Source organism: Haematobia irritans, chromosome 2, assembly GCF_050003625.1.
Source record: "Haematobia irritans isolate KBUSLIRL chromosome 2, ASM5000362v1, whole genome shotgun sequence".
In the NCBI taxonomy this organism is placed as follows: Eukaryota; Metazoa; Arthropoda; class Insecta; order Diptera; family Muscidae; genus Haematobia; species Haematobia irritans.
In genome coordinates, this window is record NC_134398.1 from 142,092,360 (window position 1) to 142,114,905 (window position 22,546).

Consider the following 22,546-nt stretch of genomic DNA (forward strand, 5'->3'; position numbering starts at 1 on the left):
CAAATTCAGAATTACAGAATTAAATGGTCTGAAGTCGAAATTTCATGTGCTGCTTTTGAAACGGCGGTCTTATTATTATGGAAATCCCAAAAATGGAAAAAATAATATATTGGCAACTAAAACATTAGAAAAAATTCACTACTTCGTTGGACAATTATTTTAGTTATAAATTATTACGTCAGTAGAGCTAAGAAAAATTGTATCTTATAGAATATGTCTACAATATATGTACCTTTCGATCGTTCCGAACCGTGTGGTGATCTTGGAGATTTTTCCTTTTCTTTTTGTCGATGATATTTCTCTGATCTATCATCTCGATCATGCTGTAAAAAAGAAAATAATTGTTGCGATTGCAATGTCAGATCAAGAAAATTCCATGCTTACATATGAAGAACGTCGACTCTTTCCCGACTCTGAATATTTGCGATGATCACACATTTCTAAAGAATTAATAAACTACAAGACATTAAAAATAGCTATGGACACATGGGTTTCCAGATTTTTAATAACTTTTCCTCTTATATCGGTTCTTATTTATAGAACTAAATCCGATTTGGCAACTTTTTCCCGGTTTTAAACTTCATAACAAAATTATATGCACCACTTCCATTATGCTTTTTTATATTTTATCGACAAGAAATAACTTTTGCAAAAGATTTTAATAAATTACTCTTGATTCTGATCACTTTTATCCAAAACAGTTTCCTAATTCAGCGATAAAAACATATGACCACCAAAACATTACTAGTGATGTCAACATTTAGAGTTAAAAAACGGTGGTTTCGAAGTAGGAGAAAGGGCCATAACTACAATAAATGAAATTGCACGAAATTGAGTAATTCAAATACCAAAATTTCTCTTTTTACCACTTGAGTAATAACAATAAAAAATCAAAGCATTTTAATATTACAAAATTGTTTATGTACAAATAAAAAATAGAAATCAAAGTCTAAATCACTATCCACGGATATTTCCGTAGCAACATCTTTCTTTCTTGTTATTCAAATATACACCATTTGACAACATTGCTGACAGGGTTACCAGAATTCATTATCATCAGCTGTTTCATGTCAATACACTTTACTTCTGTCACGTTCCTTCATTTCTCCATTTTCGTAAACAAAATGAAATGTCATGCAATCATTCGTTTCTCAAACAGCTGCTAGCAATAATACTTCTTGTTGTTTTTATTCTTGGAATTTTTTAGCACGTTTCGTACGCAACGATTTGAGCGGACAATAGCATAAAACAAGAGGAAGGTGTTTGGAAGCATTGTAGCTGACGGAACAATAAAACCATGGCAACCGACAATACTCATCCCATGGATGAGTTTTGCGGTTCAAAATTCTGGGTAAGTTTTGCAACATTTAATTCATGAAAAGTAAATGAGAAAATAAATCAAGGGTAATGATGATGATGCTATTCAGTAGTTTTATAATCACTACCCTGAGAAAAAAATTGTTGATATCATTGACCCCCAAATTCAGCTTGCACTCCCTCCCACTACGTACTCAATAATAAATTGCGGTTGATTTGTTTTTTTGTTATTTTCTTTCCAGGACGCTAATGAGACCTGGTTTACTGAAGATCCCGATTTTACACCATGTTTCGAACAGACCGTTCTTGTATGGGCACCGTGTGCCTTTATGTGGCTATTTTGTATATTCGATTTTTACTATCTCAAGGCCAGTTTAGATAAGAATATACCATGGAATAAATTGAACATAAGTAAATTGTTTATGACCTTGTGTTTGTTGGTGCTAACAGCGGTTGACTTTGTAATGGCTTTGGTGAAACGAGGCAATGAGGATACTGCCGATCTTATCTATGACGTTGATATATGGACACCAGTTATCAAATTTGCCACATTTGTAAGTATATGTCATTCAAATTGTTTTTTCCCAAAAATACCGTAATACATTCCCAATAATTCTAAAATAAAACAAGTAAGTAAAGTGTAAAGTCGGGCGGGGCCGACTATATTATACCCTTCACCACTTTGTAATCCAATATTTGTGTTACCATCTCAACTCCTTCATGAAGGTTTATATTCCCATATACAAATATTTATATCTTAACCGGTTTGGAGGCAATTTTTTGTACTTCTACAAAATCTCTAGAACTAATATTTAAATCGGCTTATGCCCTGGGATGAAGCACAATGTTACTAAAAAAAATATGGGAAACATTTAAATCTGAACCAATTTTGAGGCAACTTCGCAAAAGCGTTTTTATGATTTATCGGCCGATAGATGTATATTAGAGTAATATTAAAATTTGAGTCATTTTTACAAGTTTTCGACTTATCAGTGGCGATTTTATAAGGAAAATGTGGGTATTTTGGTAATTTTGGCCTAAATCGGAAAAACATATATATGGAAGCTATATCGAAATCTGAAGCGGTTTCAATAAAATTTCACATACATAGTTACTACGTTAATTCTACTCGCTCTGCAAAATTTCACGTAAATCAGAGTAAAACTTTTGCCTCTGTGGTCATATTAGTCCAAATCGGGCGAATGATATATATGGGAGCTATATCTAAGTCTGAATCCATTTCAACTAAATTTGGCACAATTACCGATACAATTAAACGTACTCCTTGTTCAAAATTTGAAGCAAATCAGGACAAAACTCTAGCTTTTGAGGCCATATAAGTCCAAATCGGACGAAAGATATATATGGGAACTATACCTAAATCAGAACTGATTTTACTCAAATTTGGCACACTTAACTATACTATTAAACGCACTCCTTGTGCAAAATTTGAAGCAAATCAGGACAAAACTCTGGCTTTTGTGGCGATATAAGTGATAATCGGACGAAAGATATATATGGGAGCTATATCCAAATCGGAACTGATTTTAATCAAATTTGACACACTTAACTATACTATTAAACACACTCCTTGTGCAAAATTTGAAGCAAATCAGGACAAAACTCTAGCTTTTGTGGCGATATAAGTGCTAATCGGACGAAAGATATGTATGGGAGCTATATCTAAGTCTGAACCGATTTGGCTGATATTTTGCATATCTTATGCGAGAGCCGGAAACCATTTGGCTGTACGAAATTTTAAGAAAATAAGTTGATAAATACGTCAATTATAACCAGAACCGTGATAAATATATATGACAGCTATATCTAAATCTGAAGCGATTTTTTCCAAAATCAATAGCGATTGTCTTTGAGCCAAATTAAAATTCTTTGCCAAATTTTCGGACGATCGGACTTAAACTGTGACCTGTACTTTGTACACAAAATTACATATACAGACAGACAGGCATAGCTAAATGGACTCAGAATTTAATTCTAAGACGATCGGTATACTAAACGATGGGTCTCAGACTTTTCCTTCTTGGCGTTACATACAAATGCACAAACTTATTATACCCTGTACCACAGTAGTGGTGAAGGGTATAAAAAGTTAAATCGTTATTTGCTCACCACCTGTGACGCGACGCAAAATAGTGGAACTGATAGGGTGGTTGTTTAGATAACGTTAATCGTTTATTTCAGTTATGAACCTACTATTACCAATCACTTCATAAGAAAAGAAACGGTTCTACATTCTTCTCTAAAACTTTGCAATCATAGGAATATGTAGTAGGCTATTTTCAACATATTTAACTTATTTATAAGGTATAAATCAATTATGTGCATCTCCAAGTAATGTGCACTAGGGTAATAATCTAAAATGTGGTGATTTTTAAAGAACTCCACTGTAAAATACGAAGTTTTTATTGTCACTGGTTTTGTGATCTAACATTTTGATTAATTTTCATGGAAAACCCTTTGAGATCCGCATTATCCAACAACAGTGGTAAGGCCGTTGTTGTAACTGACTTTTGGCCCATATATCTAATGGCAATAGATGTACAGTGAGACCTCTTAGAAGTGGACAACCACGATCGGCTCAATTTTGTCCACATTTGGGAGATGTCCATTTATGAGAGGTTAACTTTAATGGGATAATATTCCAGCAAAAAAAAAAGTAAAAAACGCCGCCAAAAAGTAGGGGAATTGGTTGTCATAGGACGGATGTTTACCATTTCTACAGCCGTTGCATTGAATTTGCACTTAAGGTGTGACCCGAATTCAGTATTTTGGATGTAAATTATGAATTTTGTGATATTTTGCTAAATAAATGTTTTTTTGTGATTTTTAATGCATTCTAGCTAGAGCTTGTCTGAAACGCTTGACCTGAAATATTTTCAAAAATTCGCAATTTTTTCTAGAATGGATTTAGCATTTTTCTTCGACAAAATTTAAATAAATTGCACCATTTTTTAAATTCTTATTGTGTATTTGAAACAAACAAACAAGTTATAAATAATTGAATTAAAATAACTTCTTTTGTAGTTAAAATAAAGAAAAGACATTTTTAGAAGTGCTTTTAGAACAAATTCCAAATTTTTTCGCTGCTATGTCAAAGTCTCACAACAGTTGTACAAATTTGAAAGTGTCCAAGTATGAAAGGTTTCACTGTAACAATACACCAGGGGAAGTTATTCCTTTCTTACTAAAAGGATCTATTTTAATATGACCGTATCTAGCGAGATCCGAAAAATGGTAGTATCTGATTACATCTAATTTATAGCATTTTCACTTCAAATGAAACTTTTTACATTTCAAATGAATTCTTTTTCAAATCAAATGAAACTTTTTTAAATTTTTTCTAGTATGGATTTAGCATTTTTCTTCGACAACATTTAAATAAATTGCACCATTTTTTTAATTCTTAATGTGTATTTGAAACAAACAAAGAAGTTATAAATAATTGAATTAAAAGAACCTCCTTTGTAGTTAAAATAAAGAAAAGACATTTTTAGAAGGGCTTTTAGAACAACTTCCAAATTTTTTCGCAGCTATGCCAAAGTCTCACAACAGTTGTACAAATTTGAAAGTGTCCAAGTATGAAAGGTTTCACTGTAATAATACACCAGGGGAAATTATTCCTTTCTTACTAAAAGTCTTGTGTAAAAATTGGATGATCTATTTTAATATGACCGTATCTAGCGAGATCCGAAAAATGGTAGTATCTGATTACATCTAATTTATAGCATTTTCACTTATAATGAAACTTTTTACATTTCAATTGAATTCCTTTTCAAATCAAATGAAACTTTTTTAAAATTTTTCTAGTATGGATTTAGCATTTTTCTTCGACAAAATTTAAATAAATTGCACCATTTTTTTAATTCTTAATGTGTATTTGAAACAAACAAAGAAGTTGTCAATAATTGAATTAAAAGAACCTCCTTTGTAGTTAAAATAAAGAAAATACATTTTTAGAAGGGTTTTTGGAACAACTTCCAAATTTTTTCGCAGCTATGCCAAAGTCTCACAACAGTTGTACAAATTTGAAAGTGTCCAAGTATGAAAGGTTTCACTGTAACAATACAATACAATGTCTTGTGTAAAAATTGGAGGATCTATTTTGATATGACCGTATCTAGCGAGATCCGAAAAATTGTTATATCTGATTACATCTAATTTATAGCATTTTCACTTCATATGAAACTGTTTACATTTCAAATCAAATTTTCAAATTAAATAAAACCTTCGATAAAAAAACAGCCCGGATTTGGGAATACACAAATAATTGCTTATTTCTCCCCCCAAACAAATTTAAGACTACTAATATGATTTGCGATTTTCTTTTCGTTGTATTTTTTTTTTAAATAAAATCTAGAATTTTTAGTTTTTTTGCGTGTGCTTATATGAGTGATATCTATGCTAAAATAGAAAATAAATTTAAGTGTGTATACAATGCTATATTTTGACTTAAAATGTCCCCAAATCCTTATTTTTCAACTGACCTCTATGAAATTTGTTTTGTTTCTAAATTTCGGGCGAAAAAATACAATGTCTAAAATAACCCATTGTGAGTTTCCGATTGGATGAGATTTTCTACAACAATATTAGACAACAAAGACAAAATTAAAGATCATAATAAATTTATAAATAACATTTACCTATATTCAATTAAAAAGAGTTTATGTTTAGGAAGAACTAAAACTTGTGTAAGCCAAATCATAGCAGAAATTAATGCATAATTGTTCAACGAAATTTTAAACAAAACCTTATATTTTTGCTTTTAGCAATATAGCAATTTATTCGAAAAAAATTTTGTGGCCTAATTAAAAATTCATTCATTAAAACAAATTCGTTTGATTTTATAGTTTCATTTGATTTGAAAAAAGTTTTATTTGAAATGAAAAAGGTTTCGTTTGATTTGAAAAAGGTTTTATTTGATTTGAAAAAGGTTTCATTTGATTTGAAAGAGGTTTCATTTGAAGTGAAAATGCTATATATAGAATTGGATTTGATCAGATCTAATAAATGAGGCAGATCTAATGATTTTTTTTTCTTCGATATAACAGGTTGGCTGATAAGTCCCCGGTCTGACACATAGATGGCGTCGCTAGTATTAAATGCATATTATTTTTATATAGTACCAACCTTCAAATGATTCGTGTCAAAATTTGACGTCTGTAAGTCAATTAGTTTATGAGATAGAGCGTCTTTTGTGAAGCAACTTTTGTTATTGTGAAAAAATGGGAAAAAAGGAATTTCGTATTTTGATAAAATACTGTTTTCTGAAGGGGAAAAATACGGTGGAAGCAAAAACTTGGCTTGATAATGAGTTTCCGGACTCTGCCCCAGGGAAATCAACAATAATTGATTGGTATGCAAAATTCAAGCGTGGTGAAATGAGCAGGGAGGACGGTGAACGCAGTGGACGCCCGAAAGAGGTGGTTACCGACGAAAACATCAAAAAAATCCACAAAATGATTTTGAATGGCCGTAAAATGAAGTTGTCGAGATAGCAGAGACTTTAAAGATATCAAAGGAACGTGTTGGTCATATCATTCATCAATATTTGGATATGCGGAAGCTCTGTGCAAAATGGGTGCCGCGCGAGCTCACATTTGACCAAAAACAACAACGTGTTGATGATTCTGAGCGGTGTTTGCAGCTGTTAACTCATAATACACCCGAGTTTTTCCGTCGATATGTGACATTGGATGAAACATGGCTCCATCACTACACTCCTGAGTCCAATCGACAGTCGGTTGAGTGGACAGTGACCGGTGAACCGTCTCCGAAGCGTGGAAAGACTCAAAAGTCCGCTGGCAAAGTAATGGCCTCTGTTTTTTGGGATGCGCATGGAATAATTTTATATGGCGTTATTGGAGCGTTTGAAGGTCGTTCTGGCGTTATTGGAGCGTTTGAAGGTCGAAATCGCGACAAAACGGCCCCATATTAAGAAGAAAAAGTGTTGTTCCACCCAGACAACGCACCGTGCCACAAGTCATTGAGAACGATGGCAAAAATTCATGAATTCGGCTTCGAATTGCTTCCCCACCCACCGTATTCTCCAGATCTGGCCCCCAGCGACTTTTTCTTGTTCTCAGACCTCAAAAGGATGCTCGCAGGGAAAAAATTTTGGCTGCAATGAAGAGGCGATTGCCGAAACTGAGGCCTATTTTGAGGCAAAACCGAAGGAGTACTACCAAAATGGTATCAAAAAATTGGAAGATCGTTATAATCGTTGTATCGCTCTTGAAGGGAACTATGTTGAATAATAAAAACGAATTTTGACAAAAAATGTGTTTTTCTTTCTAAGACCGGGGACTTATCAGCCAACCTGTTAGATAGAACATTTGAAATTGCAAATCACAAGAATTTATATACTTTCGGACTTCAATATTGTTTCAATATGAACTTCTTATTAAAGATATTACCTAAATTTAAGTTTAAATTGGGGTTAGGAATATATCTGGACAATCTTGAAGCTATTGTCTTTAATCATTGATTTGAATTTAACGTATAAATTTCTTAAACTTATTTGAATTTTTGTAAATGACTAATTGAATCAGCATTGTAATAGAATAGTGTCACTCAACTAAAATAAATTTGTCATATGAACTTTGTTGGCAAGTGGTGTCTGTATTAAATTCTTGCATCAACATCTCGCTGGTAAGGATCTCGGCTCTTTAATAAAACTTGTCTTTGAATTCAAACTGAAACTTTTTTTATTCTTTTACCTCATTTTCAATATTTTGTCTTATTGATGAGAAAAAATATTGAACTCTAGACTCAAATATCTATTATCTACAGTCCACTCGAAGCACAGGAGGAGATTCCAGATGAATTCAATGGCTTATAATATACCTCGTTTAATCTATCACCGCTGCTCCGCAACTTGGATTCCATTTGGACCATCCCCCTCTCTAAAGTTGTTCATATCGAAAAGCGAAAATTTTGCGATTCCGAATATCGGAACATGCGAGACTTCCATATTTTAATAATAATTTCCCTAATATGTATAAACATCAAGTAATGATCTTCACGTCAGCAATATATCATTTAGTGACTACATACACATTTTTGTGGTTTTCTATGCAAACCGCCCAAGTCAACTACACAGAAAAAAATATCACTAAAAACTTTCAATAAATTTTAATTGAATTTTAAAAAATATGTATATATATTTATATATTTTTTAATTGAAACAAAAATCAATCACAAAAAAAAAATAATTATATCAATAAATTTTTTAATTGAAACAATTATTTTTTTATTGACTTTGGTGATTGATACTATCATTTCTGCGATTGAAGACATTTTAATTGAAAATTAAAAAAAAAAAATAGTTTTTCTGTGTATGCGAGCTTTTGAACGTCCAATAATCGTTTATTCTATAAAAAAAAAAATAATTAATTAATTAGAATATACCTAAATAAATGTTTTATTGAAGCTGTCTTGAAAATATTATTTATTCGCCATAAGTAATGTCTTCTAAAATGCATTGACATTTTTATATTTTTGGAATATTATATTTTTGTATGTACATACATTTCTAATAATTGTAGAAAATATACTATGTACAAACGTCTGTCTATATTCTAATAACATATTCAGACAATGTACGAAAATTAAAATTGGTATCGTTTGGTTGGAAGTCATATCTAGAATCAATTTTGTCTATAACACACTACTGCAATGTGAATTTATATGTCATGATATATGTTAATGCTTCTGTAAATGGTCACGCGTTTTTTACATATTGGTAATCAATTATGGTAGGACTGTAGTTTTCATGTTCATGACCATTTGGTACTACATATTTTACATTGGCTAGAAATTAAACTTTTGGGACGCAAGTGGACATCAACGGTCGCCTACATTTTTTCATAAACCACTTATGAGCGTTTAAAATTAATATGACACGAAAATTATCTACTTTTAAGAGTTGTCGCTTTTTAGGAGTGTCCAAGTTTGAGAGGTTTTACTGTAAGTATTTTATGGGAATTAAAAAAATGCTTTCTTTCCTTTAATCCGAAAACCATAATAAGGTTAAAATTGTACTGAATCAGCTTCGAAAAGGTATTTAAAGGGTGATACGGTCAAAATTTGGTCAATAAAAACTTGACGTATTTCTTTCAATTTTGCATTTAAAAAACCTAAACACCCCTCATTTTGAAGGTGTGTGTGTGTAGAATGTTGCTCCTATTTTGAATTCACTCTTCAGTTGTCAAAATGCCGTCCAAGCAAGAAGAGCAGCGTATCAAAATTTTGCTCGCGAAAATCCGAGCTACTCGCTCGCAAAGCTGACAAAATCGCTAAAATTTGCCAAATCAACCGTTACAAATGTAATTAAAGTGTTTGGGGAACGTTTGTCGACAGCCAGGAAGTCTGGATCGGGGGGAAATCGAAAACCGGAAGCCGCTGAGACGACAAAGAGAATTGCCGGTAGTTTCAAGCGAAACCCTAACCTCTCTCTCCGAGATGCCGCAAATAAGCTGGGTGTATCGTCTGCAACCGTGCATCGAGCCATAAAACGAGCCGGACTATCGACTTACAAGAAGGTAGTGACTCCAAATCGCGATGATAAACAAAATACGACGGCCAAAGCGCGATCCCGGAGGCTGTACACGACGATGCTGACGAAGTTTGGCTGCGTGGTAATGGACGACGAAACCTACGTCAAAGCCGACTACAAGCAGCTTCCGGGACAGGAGTTTTATACGGCAAAAGGAAGGGGAAAGGTAGCAGATATTTTCAAGCACATAAAACTGTCAAAGTTCGTAAAGAAATATCTGGTTTAGCAAGCCATCTGTACCTGTGGCTTGAAGAGCAGCATTTTCATAGCTTCCGGGACTGTCAACCAAGAAATTTACGTGAAAGAGTGTTTGAATAAACGTCTGCTGCCTTTCCTGAAGAAACACGGTTGTTCCGTACTGTTTTGGCCGGATTTGGCATCTTGCCATTACGGTAAAAAGGCCATGGAGCGGTACGCCGCCAACAACGTGCAGGTTCCCAAGGACAAGAACCCTCCCAACACGCCAGAGCTCCGCCCAATTGAGAAATACTGGGCTATTGTCAAGCGGAACCTAAAGAAGACCTAAAAACTGCTAAGGACGAGCAGCAGTTCAAGGCAAACTGGCTTTCTGCGGCGAAGAAGGTGGACAAGGTGGCTGTACAAAATCTGATGGCAGGTGTCAAGCGTGAGGCCCCGAAATTCGGAGTTGGAAAAGCGAAAGCCTAACTGAATATTTTTCCCGAATTTTATACTAATTGAACTTGAAAAAGAAATTTAATTTGATTTTTTAAATAAACGATTTCACCGATTTACACGCGTTTTCCCTTGACCAAATTTTGACCGTATCACCCTTTAGCAATGCCAAATTTCATGAAGGGCCTACAAAACAAGGATGACTCAGCTGGTGAGCTATTTCAGACATATTTATCACCGTTGTATTTTAAATTATCTGCATAGACAATCATCCTCAACAGGCTTTAGGCGTTCAAAAATAAAATTTTCTGTTTGATTTGAGAGAAGTGTTTGTATGTTAAGGAAGGATAAACTGATTTGGACAGGCGTTCATATTTTAAATTATGAACTTAGGGAAGGCTGAAAAAGGTACCAAATGTGTAGCGGGGGCTACCAAGGTAATTTTTTTATACTCCATTAGTAACAAAAAAAGTACAAAAGTGTCAACTTTATCATCCTTGACCAGTTACTTGCCCTTTCTAAACCCGGTAAATCAAGAAGTCTGCCCCAATTGTGGACATTCGTCTCACATCACATAGCATGCCCCCCTTGCATACACAAGGTCATGTGTTCGATTCCTGCTTCGACCGACCACCAAAAAGTTTTTCAGCGGTGGATTATCCCACCTCAGTAATGCTGGTGACATTTCTGAGGGTTTCAAAGCTTCTCTAAGTGGTTTCACTGTAAAGTGGAACGCCGTTCGGACTCGGCTATAACAAGGATGTCCCTTGTCATTGAGCTTAACCCTTTCACTACCGAAATAAACCTAATGATAAAAACTTTTATTTTTCTTCTGTTTTTACTTGTACTAACAGCATTTAGAACAAAAACTGTCATTTTGAAAACCTACCTCAATTACTTCAAGAACTGCTATATGAGCTTGTTCTGAAAACTTGATTCTTGAATTGTGACCAAATAGCCTTACGAAAATAAGCGCTATTTGGACTATAATATCTTTCAAGGTGTGAGAAAAAAATACAAAAAAGAACCCGTAAAAGTATCAACTATAGTTTTTGTATAAATGACCATTTACTAGAAACATACAGTACAAAATTGTCTCAAATTTTCGCATTTTTCGTTTATTATTAAAGAAGTTTGTAAAAATGTATTTTAGACCTCACCAATATGGACAATATTTATAGCTTATGTCTTTTTCGAATGTCCTTCTAAGTGGACATCGGTAGTGAAAGGGTTAACATGGAATCGAGCAGCACTCAGTGATAAGAGAGAAGTTCACCAATGTTGTATCACAATGGACTGAATAGTCTAAGTGAGCCTGATACATCGGGCTTCCACCTAACCTAACCTAATCTAACGAGGCATCTCTTCGCATATCCTGCAAAACCTACAAACCTGACACCTACTTCACTCTGGACTCATACAGTAGAGACAGCTTGTTTCATGTCCCTTCTATAATGTCTATGAGAAATATGTACATGTATTTTATAGACCTTTGATAATAGGGTTCCAAGGACACTACCGCTTTAAAAAACGGTATAAATCCGGGTAAAGCTTTTCCTTGTTCCTTCTGCAATATCTATCTAAAAACATGAAGACCGTAGCCTAAAGTGATTTGAAATCTTTGAAATTTATCGACATATCGACAAAAAAAACAACAAACTGGGTCAAATCTATCATTGTTTCATTTGTTTAGGAAGGTATTATAGAATTGTATCCTATATATTAAGCTATTTACTGTATGTAGTGCGAATATAGACAGACAGCAAATAGGAATTACTCTCCAAAAAAAATTTGTAAAATTTTTCAATTCGATATTTCGTTGTTTTTACATTCCCATTTTTTTACGCAATAATTCTAATTCCCTCTTTTTGTTTGCAGGTACTTATTCTAATATTTATTCCCCTCAATCGTAAATATGGGGTACAAACATCTGGATGCCAGTTTTTGTTCTGGTTCTTTTTGACAATTCTATCAATACCACGCTGTCGCACAGAGGTACGAGCCGAGCGTGAACGATCCAATGTTTTGGAATCATCAATTAGTGATAAGCCAGATTACTCCTGGGATGAGTATAAGTATGTCAGTTTTATGATTTACTTCGCTTTTTGCTGCGTTATGCTATTCCTCAATTGTTTTGCCGACGCATTGCCCAGAGAGACAAAGTATACACGTAGTAAAAAGGAGATTCCTGAAAATTCGGCCAGTTTTCTTTCCCGCATTACATACCAATGGTTTGATGTTATGGCCTGGAGAGGCTATAAAAATCCTTTGGAAGAAAAGGATTTATGGGATTTAAGACCTCAAGACAGTTGCAAAGAGGTTATGCCAATTTTTGCCTATTACTGGAATAAAAATGTACGCAAAAACTACAAAGTTGATAAGAGTCAACCTAAGGTGAAATTCAGTAATGGTCATGTCTCATTCGATAATCCTCATGGATTTAAAACTGGCCCCAAGAAGGGTGATGCTTCTATTATGCCACCAATTATAAAATCATTTGGTGGAGTTTTCCTTTTTGGCTCCATGATGAAACTCTTCACCGATGTTCTAACGTTTGCCCAGCCCCAAGTGTTACGTCTCATTATTGGTTTTGTTGAAGATTATGCCGATGAGGAGCAAGACCGCCAACCTGAGTGGAAGGGTATCTTCTATGCCGTTGTTCTATTTATTTTGGCCGCCTTGCAAACTGTTATCTTGGGCCAATATTTCCATCGCATGTTTATTGTGGGTCTGCGTATACGTACCGCTTTGATTAATGCCATCTATCGCAAAGCTTTGGTCCTATCCAATGCTACGCGTAAAGAATCGACTGTGGGTGAAATTGTCAATTTAATGGCTGTGGATGCCCAACGTTTCATGGATTTGACCACATACTTGAATATGTTGTGGTCTGCACCATTGCAAATTGGTTTGGCTTTATATTTCTTGTGGCAATTGCTAGGTCCCTCTGTGTTGGCTGGTCTAGCTGTGATGATCATTTTGATTCCGGTCAATGGTGTGATTGCCAATCGTATTAAGACCTATCAAATTAGACAAATGAAATACAAGGATGAACGTGTCAAATTGATGAATGAAGTCCTAAGTGGCATTAAGGTAAGTTTAAAATTTTAAAATTTTTCAATTAACAAAAAATGCACAATGGACCTCTCAGCCGCTGTTGAGAGGTCCACATTTGGAAGGTTTCCACTTACAAGAAGTTAATTTTAATGTGATAATATAGCAAATGGCTCACTAGAGTTGCCCACATTTTTGAGGGTTTCACTGTATATGTGTTTAAGTTTTTTAATTTAATTTCCGATTTTAAGAATTAAATTACATCTCTCAGAAGAGGACAGCCAAGTTCGCTTCATTTTTGTACACATTTAGGATGTGTCCATTTATGAGAGGTTTATTTAAATATGATAATATAGCAAAAGTCTGACGACAATTGCTCACATTTGGGAAGTGTCCACTTTTCAGAGCGTCTAAGTTTGAGTTTGGTTTTAGATGGCATGCTGCATCTATTACCTTTAGACATATTAGCCAAAAAGTCGGCAGCAACAACGGCTCTACGGCTGCGATATCGCTTTGGTTGGGAAAAATTCAAGGTCATAATTCTGTCCTCAAAACGATGCCAGATGTGCCAAACGTAGTGGATTACACTCTGGTGAAAATGCTTTTCGACAAAACGTTTGGAACTCCAATTCCCAACAGTGAGGCGTGGTACATACAGACTCCCCAGGGAAAAAACGTATAGATTTCTACACCTATATCTCCAATTAGATGGACAAGAGAGTTTCGGAGTATATTCTAAAGACAGTAGTGTTTTTCAGGCTGAAATATTAGCAATAAAAGAGGTGGAAAATGGATAAGCACTTCTCAAGTCCCGACAAATGTTGGCATAAGTATACACTCAGGCAGTCAACCTGCAATAAAAATCTTGGCCTCAGTGTTCATTAACTCAAAAACGGTCACAGACTGCCGAAAATCTCTCAACGAGATTCAACTAATGTGAGTGCTTGGCCATAATATACCAGGGAACTGCGAAGCGGATGAGTTAGCAAGGCTAAGAACTACCTTACATATTCCAGGGTAACTAGAATCTGTTGGTATACCTCTGGCTACATACTATACTGCGTGAAAAGGCTGTTATGATGGCAAATGTCCGATAGGAGAATTGCAAGATCTGTAACTTAAAATGCACAATAAATAGGTTTCAAGTGTTCTTTTAAGACTTTAGATATCACTCCTGATATCTGTTATAGCGTATTGCTGCCTGATAGGCGTGTCTGCAAAAATTATTGGCTTGAAATATAATGACTACTATATGAGCTGTCTTGAATCAATTGAACACCTCTTCAGCAAATTTTAGGGACATACAGCTTTGGATTTCTGGTGAACCTAGAAAATGTTAACTTAAGCCGTCTGCTAATGTTCTTGAAAAAATCTGGTTGGTTCAACAGAAAAAATAATGGGGTTGGTTCAACGGTAAAAAAATCTAGAAGTACCTATATGTAAAATTTTGTTAATGTGGTATCACAATGGACTGAATGGTTTAAGTGACCATGAAAATAAATCGGTCTGCCGCGTTTACCTAACCTAAACTATTCCAATATAATTTTTTGTAATATTAAAAACGCCTTGCAAAATATCATCCAAATGGGATCCGATTTAGATATTGTTCCAATATATATGTATCACCCGATTTTCCCAAATGTATTGAAATTATCCGCATTTATTAACCGATCTTATTCCAACATGGTACAGGATTATCTTCTGTAGTATTAAATATACCTGCAAAATTCCATCCAAAGTGATTCAGATTTAGATATAGCTCACAAATTTGCATTGTTTTTTGGCAATAAAATATTACTATGTAATATATCTATCGGCCTTGAAGGCTTTAGCATTACTAAAATAAATAAATAGAAGTAAATAAAATAAATTTTTATTTAAAATAGAACTCAAACCATTATATTAAATATAAAAAAAAAATAATAATAAAATATTTTAACATTTATTTTCTTTTATTTAGGTTTTAAAATTATATGCTTGGGAGCCAAGTTTTGAAAAACAAGTACTACAAATTCGTGATAAAGAAATTGCCACACTGAAGTCTACTGCCTACCTCAATGCTAGTACATCATTTTTATGGTCATGTGCTCCATTCTTGGTAAGTTCATGTTGGGAAAATAAGAAAACTACTTTTTTTTTCTTTCATTTCAGGATGTCAAGGCGCCTGGCGTCAGCTAAGATATTCCATATAATTTAGCGCAATTGATTTATAAAATTATTTTTTTTTATTCAAATTGAAAATTTTAAGGTTTCTTTAGTGACTTTTGCCACATATGTGTTGGTCAGTGATGAGAATGTTTTGACACCCACGAAAGTTTTCGTAGGCTTGACATTGTTTGAAACAATGAATTTACCTTTAGCCACAATGCCCATGTTAATGGTGGATATTGCAGAGGTATAAACAAAATCAAGAAAACAAACTTAGAAGCTCACATAAAAATGCACCAACATGGAAATAATGTCGATCATTAATTTAATAATAAAAAAACATTCTATATAACTAGCTACTGCAATATACATTTCGTCATACGAGTATTTGAAGAAAAAAAAGAACTTAATAAAAAACCATTATCAAAAGGTTACTGGATTCTATGGTCGACAAGCTACAATTTTCTCATAGGGCCACTAGAAAAAAAGGGTCATTCTGTTCTATTCTATGATCTCTAATCTCTTATTTCTTTTTCTACATTGTATCTATTAAAAAATATCATGACTTTTTTCATTCCTAATTATTCATTTAATTTATTTTATATTCTAGGTATCATTGGTCACATTTGCTACGTACGTTTTAATTGATGAAAATAATGTTCTCGATGCTACTAAAACTTTCGTTTCATTATCACTATTCAATATATTACGTTTTCCATTAACTATGTTGCCCATGTTGATTTCCAATTTGGTCCAAGTAAGTTTTTGTGTCCTTGAGTATAAAAAGAAAAGGAAACATTTTTCAATTTTTGTTGAGAGATAGCAGATTTTTATAGCATTGAGCCACTGTCGGGAATTTTGTTCCAAAAAGTAAATTGTGTCAATAAAACTTTTACATTTTTTGGTGTAAATCACCTTGTGCTCTTTTTATGAATTTCTGCTATTTAATTTGTGTTTTGTTTTGTGTTGTCTTGTCTTGTTCTTTTACTGATTTTTATGTCCCAAATTACCCCCGTATTCCCTATACCTCATCCTTAAAAAAACAACAGAAATATGTTTTACCATTGATTATTAATTTCTATCTCGGACCTCAAGCTTTAATTTAAGGTTTAACAAATATATATTTACTTCATATTTTCAATATATTTTCACAATATATATCATAGAAAGAAACAATTTTCTATAGAAATAAAATTTGGACAACATTGTCTATAGAAATAATTTTTGGCAAAATTATCTATAGAAATAAAATTTTGACAACATAAAAATTTTCTATATAAATAAAATTTTGACAAAATTGTATATAGCAATAAAATTTTAGGAAAAAAATTGAGAACATTTTTTATAAAAATAAAATTTTGACAAAATTTTTTATAAAAATAAAATTTTGACAAAATTTTCTATAGAAATAAAATTTTGGCAAAATTTTCTATAGAAATAAAATTTTGACAAAATTTTCTATAGAAATAAAATTTTGACAAAATTTTCTATAGAAATAAAATTTTGAGAGAATGTCCTATAAAATGTTTGCAAAATTTTCCATAGAAATAAAATTTTGAGAAAATTTTCTATAGAAATAAAATTTTGAGAAAATTTTCTATAGAAATAAAATTTTGACAAAATTTTCTATAAAAATAAAATTTTGACAAAATTTTCTATAGAAATAAAATTTTGACAAAATTTTCTATAGAAATAAAATTTTTACAAAATTTTCTATAAAAATAAAATTTTGACAAAATTTTCTATAGAAATAAAATTTTGACAAAATGTTCTATAGAAATAAAATTTTGACAAAATTTTCTATAGAAATAAAATTTTGACAAAATTTTCTATAGAAATAAAATTTTGAAAAAATTTTCTATAGAAATAAAATTTTGACAAAATTTTCTATAGAAATAAAATTTTGACAAAATTTTCTATAAAACTAAAATTTTGAGAAAATTTTCTATCAAAATAAAATTTTGAAAAAAATTTTTTATAGATATAAAATTTTGAGAAAATTTTCTATAGAAATAAAATTTTGAGAAAATTTTCTATAGAAATAAAATTTTGACAAAATTTTCTATAAAAATAAAATTTTAAAAACAAAATTTTCTATAGAAATAAAATTTTGACGAAATTTTCTATAGAAATAAAATTTTGACAAAATTTTCTATAGAAATAAAATTTTGAGAAATTTTTCTAAAGAAATAAAATTTTGAGAAAATTTCCTATAGAAATAAAATTTTGAGAAAATTTTCTATAGAAATAAAATTTTGAAAAAATTTTCTACCGCATAAATCTGTAATATATTGTTAATTGGACCAGGTTTGGCTTTTTATTTATATATTACTTTGGAGAATAATAAATGAAAATAAAATTTTGACCAAATATTCTATCTAATTATACAATTATTTTTCGAGCTTTATGGATAGATATAGATTAAGGAACATGGTTAATAGAGCCATTGAAAAGAAAACGCCAGATACCAATCTATACACGCCTGGACTGGACATGTTTCGGTTCGGGCGAATGAACCTTTCCACAGCCTTTAGTATAGATCTGGCTGGAAGAGATAACTCAATTTTGGGCCCTTTATGCTAACTCCTTATGGAGAAAACATTTGGGAAATTTCCTCTTACAAATTGAATCATCTTTTCTCCCACTGTACATCATCTTTTCATATAACTTACAAGTCCCTTAATCTTATTTTTATTTCGTTTTGTTACATAGTAATGCAACAACACGAAATTTATTTTTAGAAAGCTAATTTCTTAGAATTCACCTAAGTGGTGAACAGTCGAACAATGCTTATTGTTTCTACAGTCAACTACAACATATGACAATTAACAGAAACTGGTTTCCAGGATACAACAACAATTCTAACGCGTACATTAGTCGTGTTTTTCCTAGTTTTACGACGGGCTCATCGTTGCTTATTATATTTCATGTTAGCCTGATAATGAAACAGGCAATTGACGTCCAAATGCATTATATCTAATTGTACAATTATTTTTCGAGCTTTATGGACAGATATAGATTAAGGAACATGGTTAATAGAGCCATTGAAAAGAAAACGCCAGATACCAATCTATACACGCCTGGACTGTACATGTTTCGGTTCGGGCGAATGAACCTTTCCACAGCCTTTAGTATAGATCTGGCTGGGAGAGATAACTCAATTTTGGGCCCTTTATGCTAACTCCTTATGGAGAAAATATTTGGGAAATTTCCTCTTACAAATTGAATCATCTTTTCTCCCACTGTACATCATCTTTTCATATAACTTACAAGTCCCTTAATCTTATTTTTATTTCGTTTTGTTACATAGTAATGCAACAACACGAAATTTATTTTTAGAAAGCTAATTTGTTAGAATTCACCTAAGTGGTGAACAGTCGAACAATGCTTATTGTTTCTACAGTCAACTACAACATATGACAATTAACAGAAACTGGTTTCCAGGATACAACAACAATTCTAACGCGTACATTAGTCGTGTTTTACCTAGTTTTACGACGGGCTCATCGTTGCTTATTATATATTCATGTTAGTTAAAATATTCTATAAAAATAAAATTTTGACAAAATTTTCTATAGAAATAAAATTTTGAAAAAATTTTCTATAGAAATAAAATTTTGACAAACTTTTCTATAGAAATAAAATTTTGATGAAATTTTCTATAGAAATAAAATTTTGATGAAATTTTCTATAGAAATAAAATTTTGAGAAAATTTTCTATAGAAATAAAATTTTGAGAAAATTTTCTATAGAAATAAAATTTTGATGAAATTTTCTATAGAAATAAAATTTTGATGAAAATTTCTATAGAAATAAAATTTTGAGAAAATTTTCTATAGAAATAAAATTTTGAGAAAATTTTCTAAAGAAATAAAATTTTGAGAAAATTTTCTATAGAAATAAAATTTTGAGAACATTTTCTATAGAAATAAAATTTTGACAAAATTTTCTATAGAAATAAAATTTTGACAAAATTTTCTATAGAAATAAAATTTTCTATAGAAATAAAATTTTGACAAAATTTTCTAAACTTTCCCAACCGCTTCCAGATTTTTTAATTTCAAATGATGCCCTCAATGGCCATGTGTTGTACAAAGTGTGTACATGTAATGAATAGGTTTATTTGTTAGTCTATCATTAGGGAGTTTTTATGGCGTTCTCTTCATTGGATAAACATCCGCTTACAATTCATAAATTATGTTTTAAATAAATAAACCGGCTGAAATGGATTACAGATCTTAGAAGACACTAACTTTATTGCGATTTTACTCATTAAATTTCCCCAAAATATTTAAATAAATAAAATTTACTTATTCCAGATTAAAAATTAAAATTAATTCTTCTGATACATCATAGATGGTAAACAATTTCACATCCATATATCTCCTAAAATATTTTTCATAAAATTTTCTGTATTGTTATCATTTTGATACATTTCATGTTTTTTCTATATCCTTCAAAATCCTTAATCCTTAACTGAGATCCTCATCCTCAAATACTAAAGCCTTAAAACCCTACAACCCTTAAACTACATCCTACATTTTCCTCATATCCTCATAAATTCCAATTATGCTTGTAGTTTTGTTTCATGGCAAAATTGTCAGTTTTGGTTTGGACATACATTCTGATCTTAAGAAATTTTGCCATGAAACATTTTATATGCATGCGAGTTTTCAATTAAATGCAATGCATTTATTTTAGTGGTGTTTGTGTTGGTATAGTAAATCATTTTTTTTTATTTTGAATTAATTAAATATTTTTTTCGTTTTTGGGAATAGACACAAGTCTCTGTCAAACGTATCAACAAATTCATGAACAGTGAAGAATTGGATCCTAATAATGTTCAACATGATCCAAGTAAACGTAAGTAGAAAATTTTTCAATAGAAATGTTGGAAATTCTTTACTAAACAGTATCTCCGTTGGTATTTCAGCTAATCCCTTGTCTATTGAAAATGGGTCCTTCTCATGGGGTGATGGTGATGTAACTCTAAAAAATATTAATATGCAAGTTAAGAAAAATACCCTATGTGCCATTGTTGGTACTGTGGGTTCGGGCAAATCGTCTGTGGTACAAGCCTACTTGGGTGAAATGGAAAAGATTTCCGGAACAGTCAACACTGTCGGCTCCGTGGCCTATGTCCCTCAACAAGCATGGATTCAAAATTCTACCCTTCGCGATAATATTCTCTTTGGTCGTCCCTATGATCGTAAACGTTATAATCGTGTAATCGATGCTTGTGCCTTAAGGCCTGATATTGAGATGCTTTCAGCTGGAGATCAAACAGAAATTGGTGAAAAAGGTATTAATTTATCTGGTGGTCAAAAGCAGCGTATTTCAATGGCTCGTGCCGTATACAGTGATGCTGATTTGTATTTCTTGGATGATCCTTTGAGTGCTGTAGATGCCCATGTTGGTAAACATATATTTGAAGAGGTTATTGGGCCCAAAGGTCTTTTGGCCAAAAAGACCAGAGTTTTGGTTACCCATGGCATTACATTCTTGCCACAAACTGATAATATCTATGTCATGAAATTGGGTGAAATCAGTGAAAGTGGTACATATCAACATTTGCTGAATAAAAAGGGAGATTTCTCCGATTTCCTTTTGCAACATTTACAAGAAGGTGGTGAAGAGGTTGAAGATTTGGATGTTATTAAGCAACAATTGGAGGGTACTCTAGAATCTGATGAATTGAAAAATAAATTCCGTAAAGTTATAACACTGGCCAAACAAGAAAGTTTATCCGATTCTGTGTATGTATAGATATAATTGTTTAAATGCAATAACCGAAATTTAAATTGGCGAGTTTACCATTTCCTTTATGTTTCAGTTCGGTGCGTTCATTTGAAAGTGGAACCAGTAGTATAAGACGTCGTAAACGAATGGATTCTCAGACCTCTGTTGTGTCGGTGGCATCTAAAAAGGATATTAAGCTTGAGGAACAAGGCAAGCTCATTGAAACTGAAAAATCTCAAACAGGCGGTGTAAGTACAGCCACGAACATACTATTAACATATGTAATATATTATTATTTTTCTCAAGTCTGTGGTCTGATTTTTCTCTTATATATACTTCTTAAATTTCTTGTTCGGAAAGACTTTCTTAACATTATTATCCATGGATATTTTTTTACTATGGATCAAAGAAACTATATTTTGCTGTTCTTCTTCCATCGCCTTTCAGTTCACGATTCCTATTTATACTGGCAGAGAATTATTCAGGCGTAATTGGAATGATTTGTGAAAGAATTGTGCGTATTCGATTTGCGTGTTCTCATTCATTCTGTTTTTTACAACTTAAAATAATCGGGCAACTCCCGAAATTCTTATCTCTCTTCCTATCTGGCCTGATTTTTATAGTAAACAAACGACTTCCAGTAAAAATTTGTGCAAATGATTACAAATTAATTATACCCTAAACCACATAGAGATTAGGGTATATCTGCAAGAAAATGTGCCTATAATAAAAATAAATACCGATCGAATAAGAAAACACCTACTAAGCCAATCTAGTCCTTGTTGTCCGTCCGTCTGTCCATGTATTTGTTAAGATACCAGTCGGAGGCACAGGGCTGTTTTCCGCACAATTTGCCCAATTTCAACAAATGGGGTCATATTTCGGTTTTTTACTAACCGCTTTCAAATTTTATTTTGATAGAGAAAGGTTAGGTTAGAGATTAGGGTACATCTGCAAGAAAATGTGCCTATAATAAAAATAAATACCGATCGACTCAGAATCACCTACTGAGTCAATCTAGTCCTTGTTGTCCGTCCGTCTGCCCATGTATTTGTTTTCCGTATGATACCAGTCGGTGTC

General features: G+C 32.5%; 2 protein-coding genes across 14 annotated transcripts in view; one reads left to right on the forward strand and one right to left on the reverse strand.

The window, feature by feature from the left end:
• The window catches only part of LOC142226386 (uncharacterized), a 76,347-nt gene extending 75,617 nt beyond the window's left edge, over nt 1–730 (reverse strand). The window contains exons 1-2 of the mRNA XM_075296384.1: nt 385–730; nt 233–323 (exon numbers count right to left, since the gene is read on the reverse strand). Coding sequence (XP_075152499.1) covers nt 233–323; nt 385–438 — 145 coding nt within the window. The 5' untranslated portion in view covers nt 439–730. The remainder of the gene's footprint in view (nt 1–232; nt 324–384) is intronic.
• The window catches only part of MRP (Multidrug-Resistance like Protein 1), a 130,386-nt gene that overhangs the window by 33,467 nt on the left and 74,373 nt on the right, over nt 1–22,546 (forward strand). For all 13 annotated transcript variants that reach the window (XM_075296375.1, XM_075296380.1, XM_075296372.1 and 10 more), the window contains exons 2-9: nt 1,208–1,351; nt 1,560–1,871; nt 12,404–13,618; nt 15,540–15,677; nt 16,338–16,484; nt 20,506–20,590; nt 20,661–21,483; nt 21,561–21,714. In XM_075296375.1, coding sequence (XP_075152490.1) covers nt 1,298–1,351; nt 1,560–1,871; nt 12,404–13,618; nt 15,540–15,677; nt 16,338–16,484; nt 20,506–20,590; nt 20,661–21,483; nt 21,561–21,714 — 2,928 coding nt within the window. In that variant the 5' untranslated portion in view covers nt 1,208–1,297. The remainder of the gene's footprint in view (nt 1–1,207; nt 1,352–1,559; nt 1,872–12,403; nt 13,619–15,539; nt 15,678–16,337; nt 16,485–20,505; nt 20,591–20,660; nt 21,484–21,560; nt 21,715–22,546) is intronic.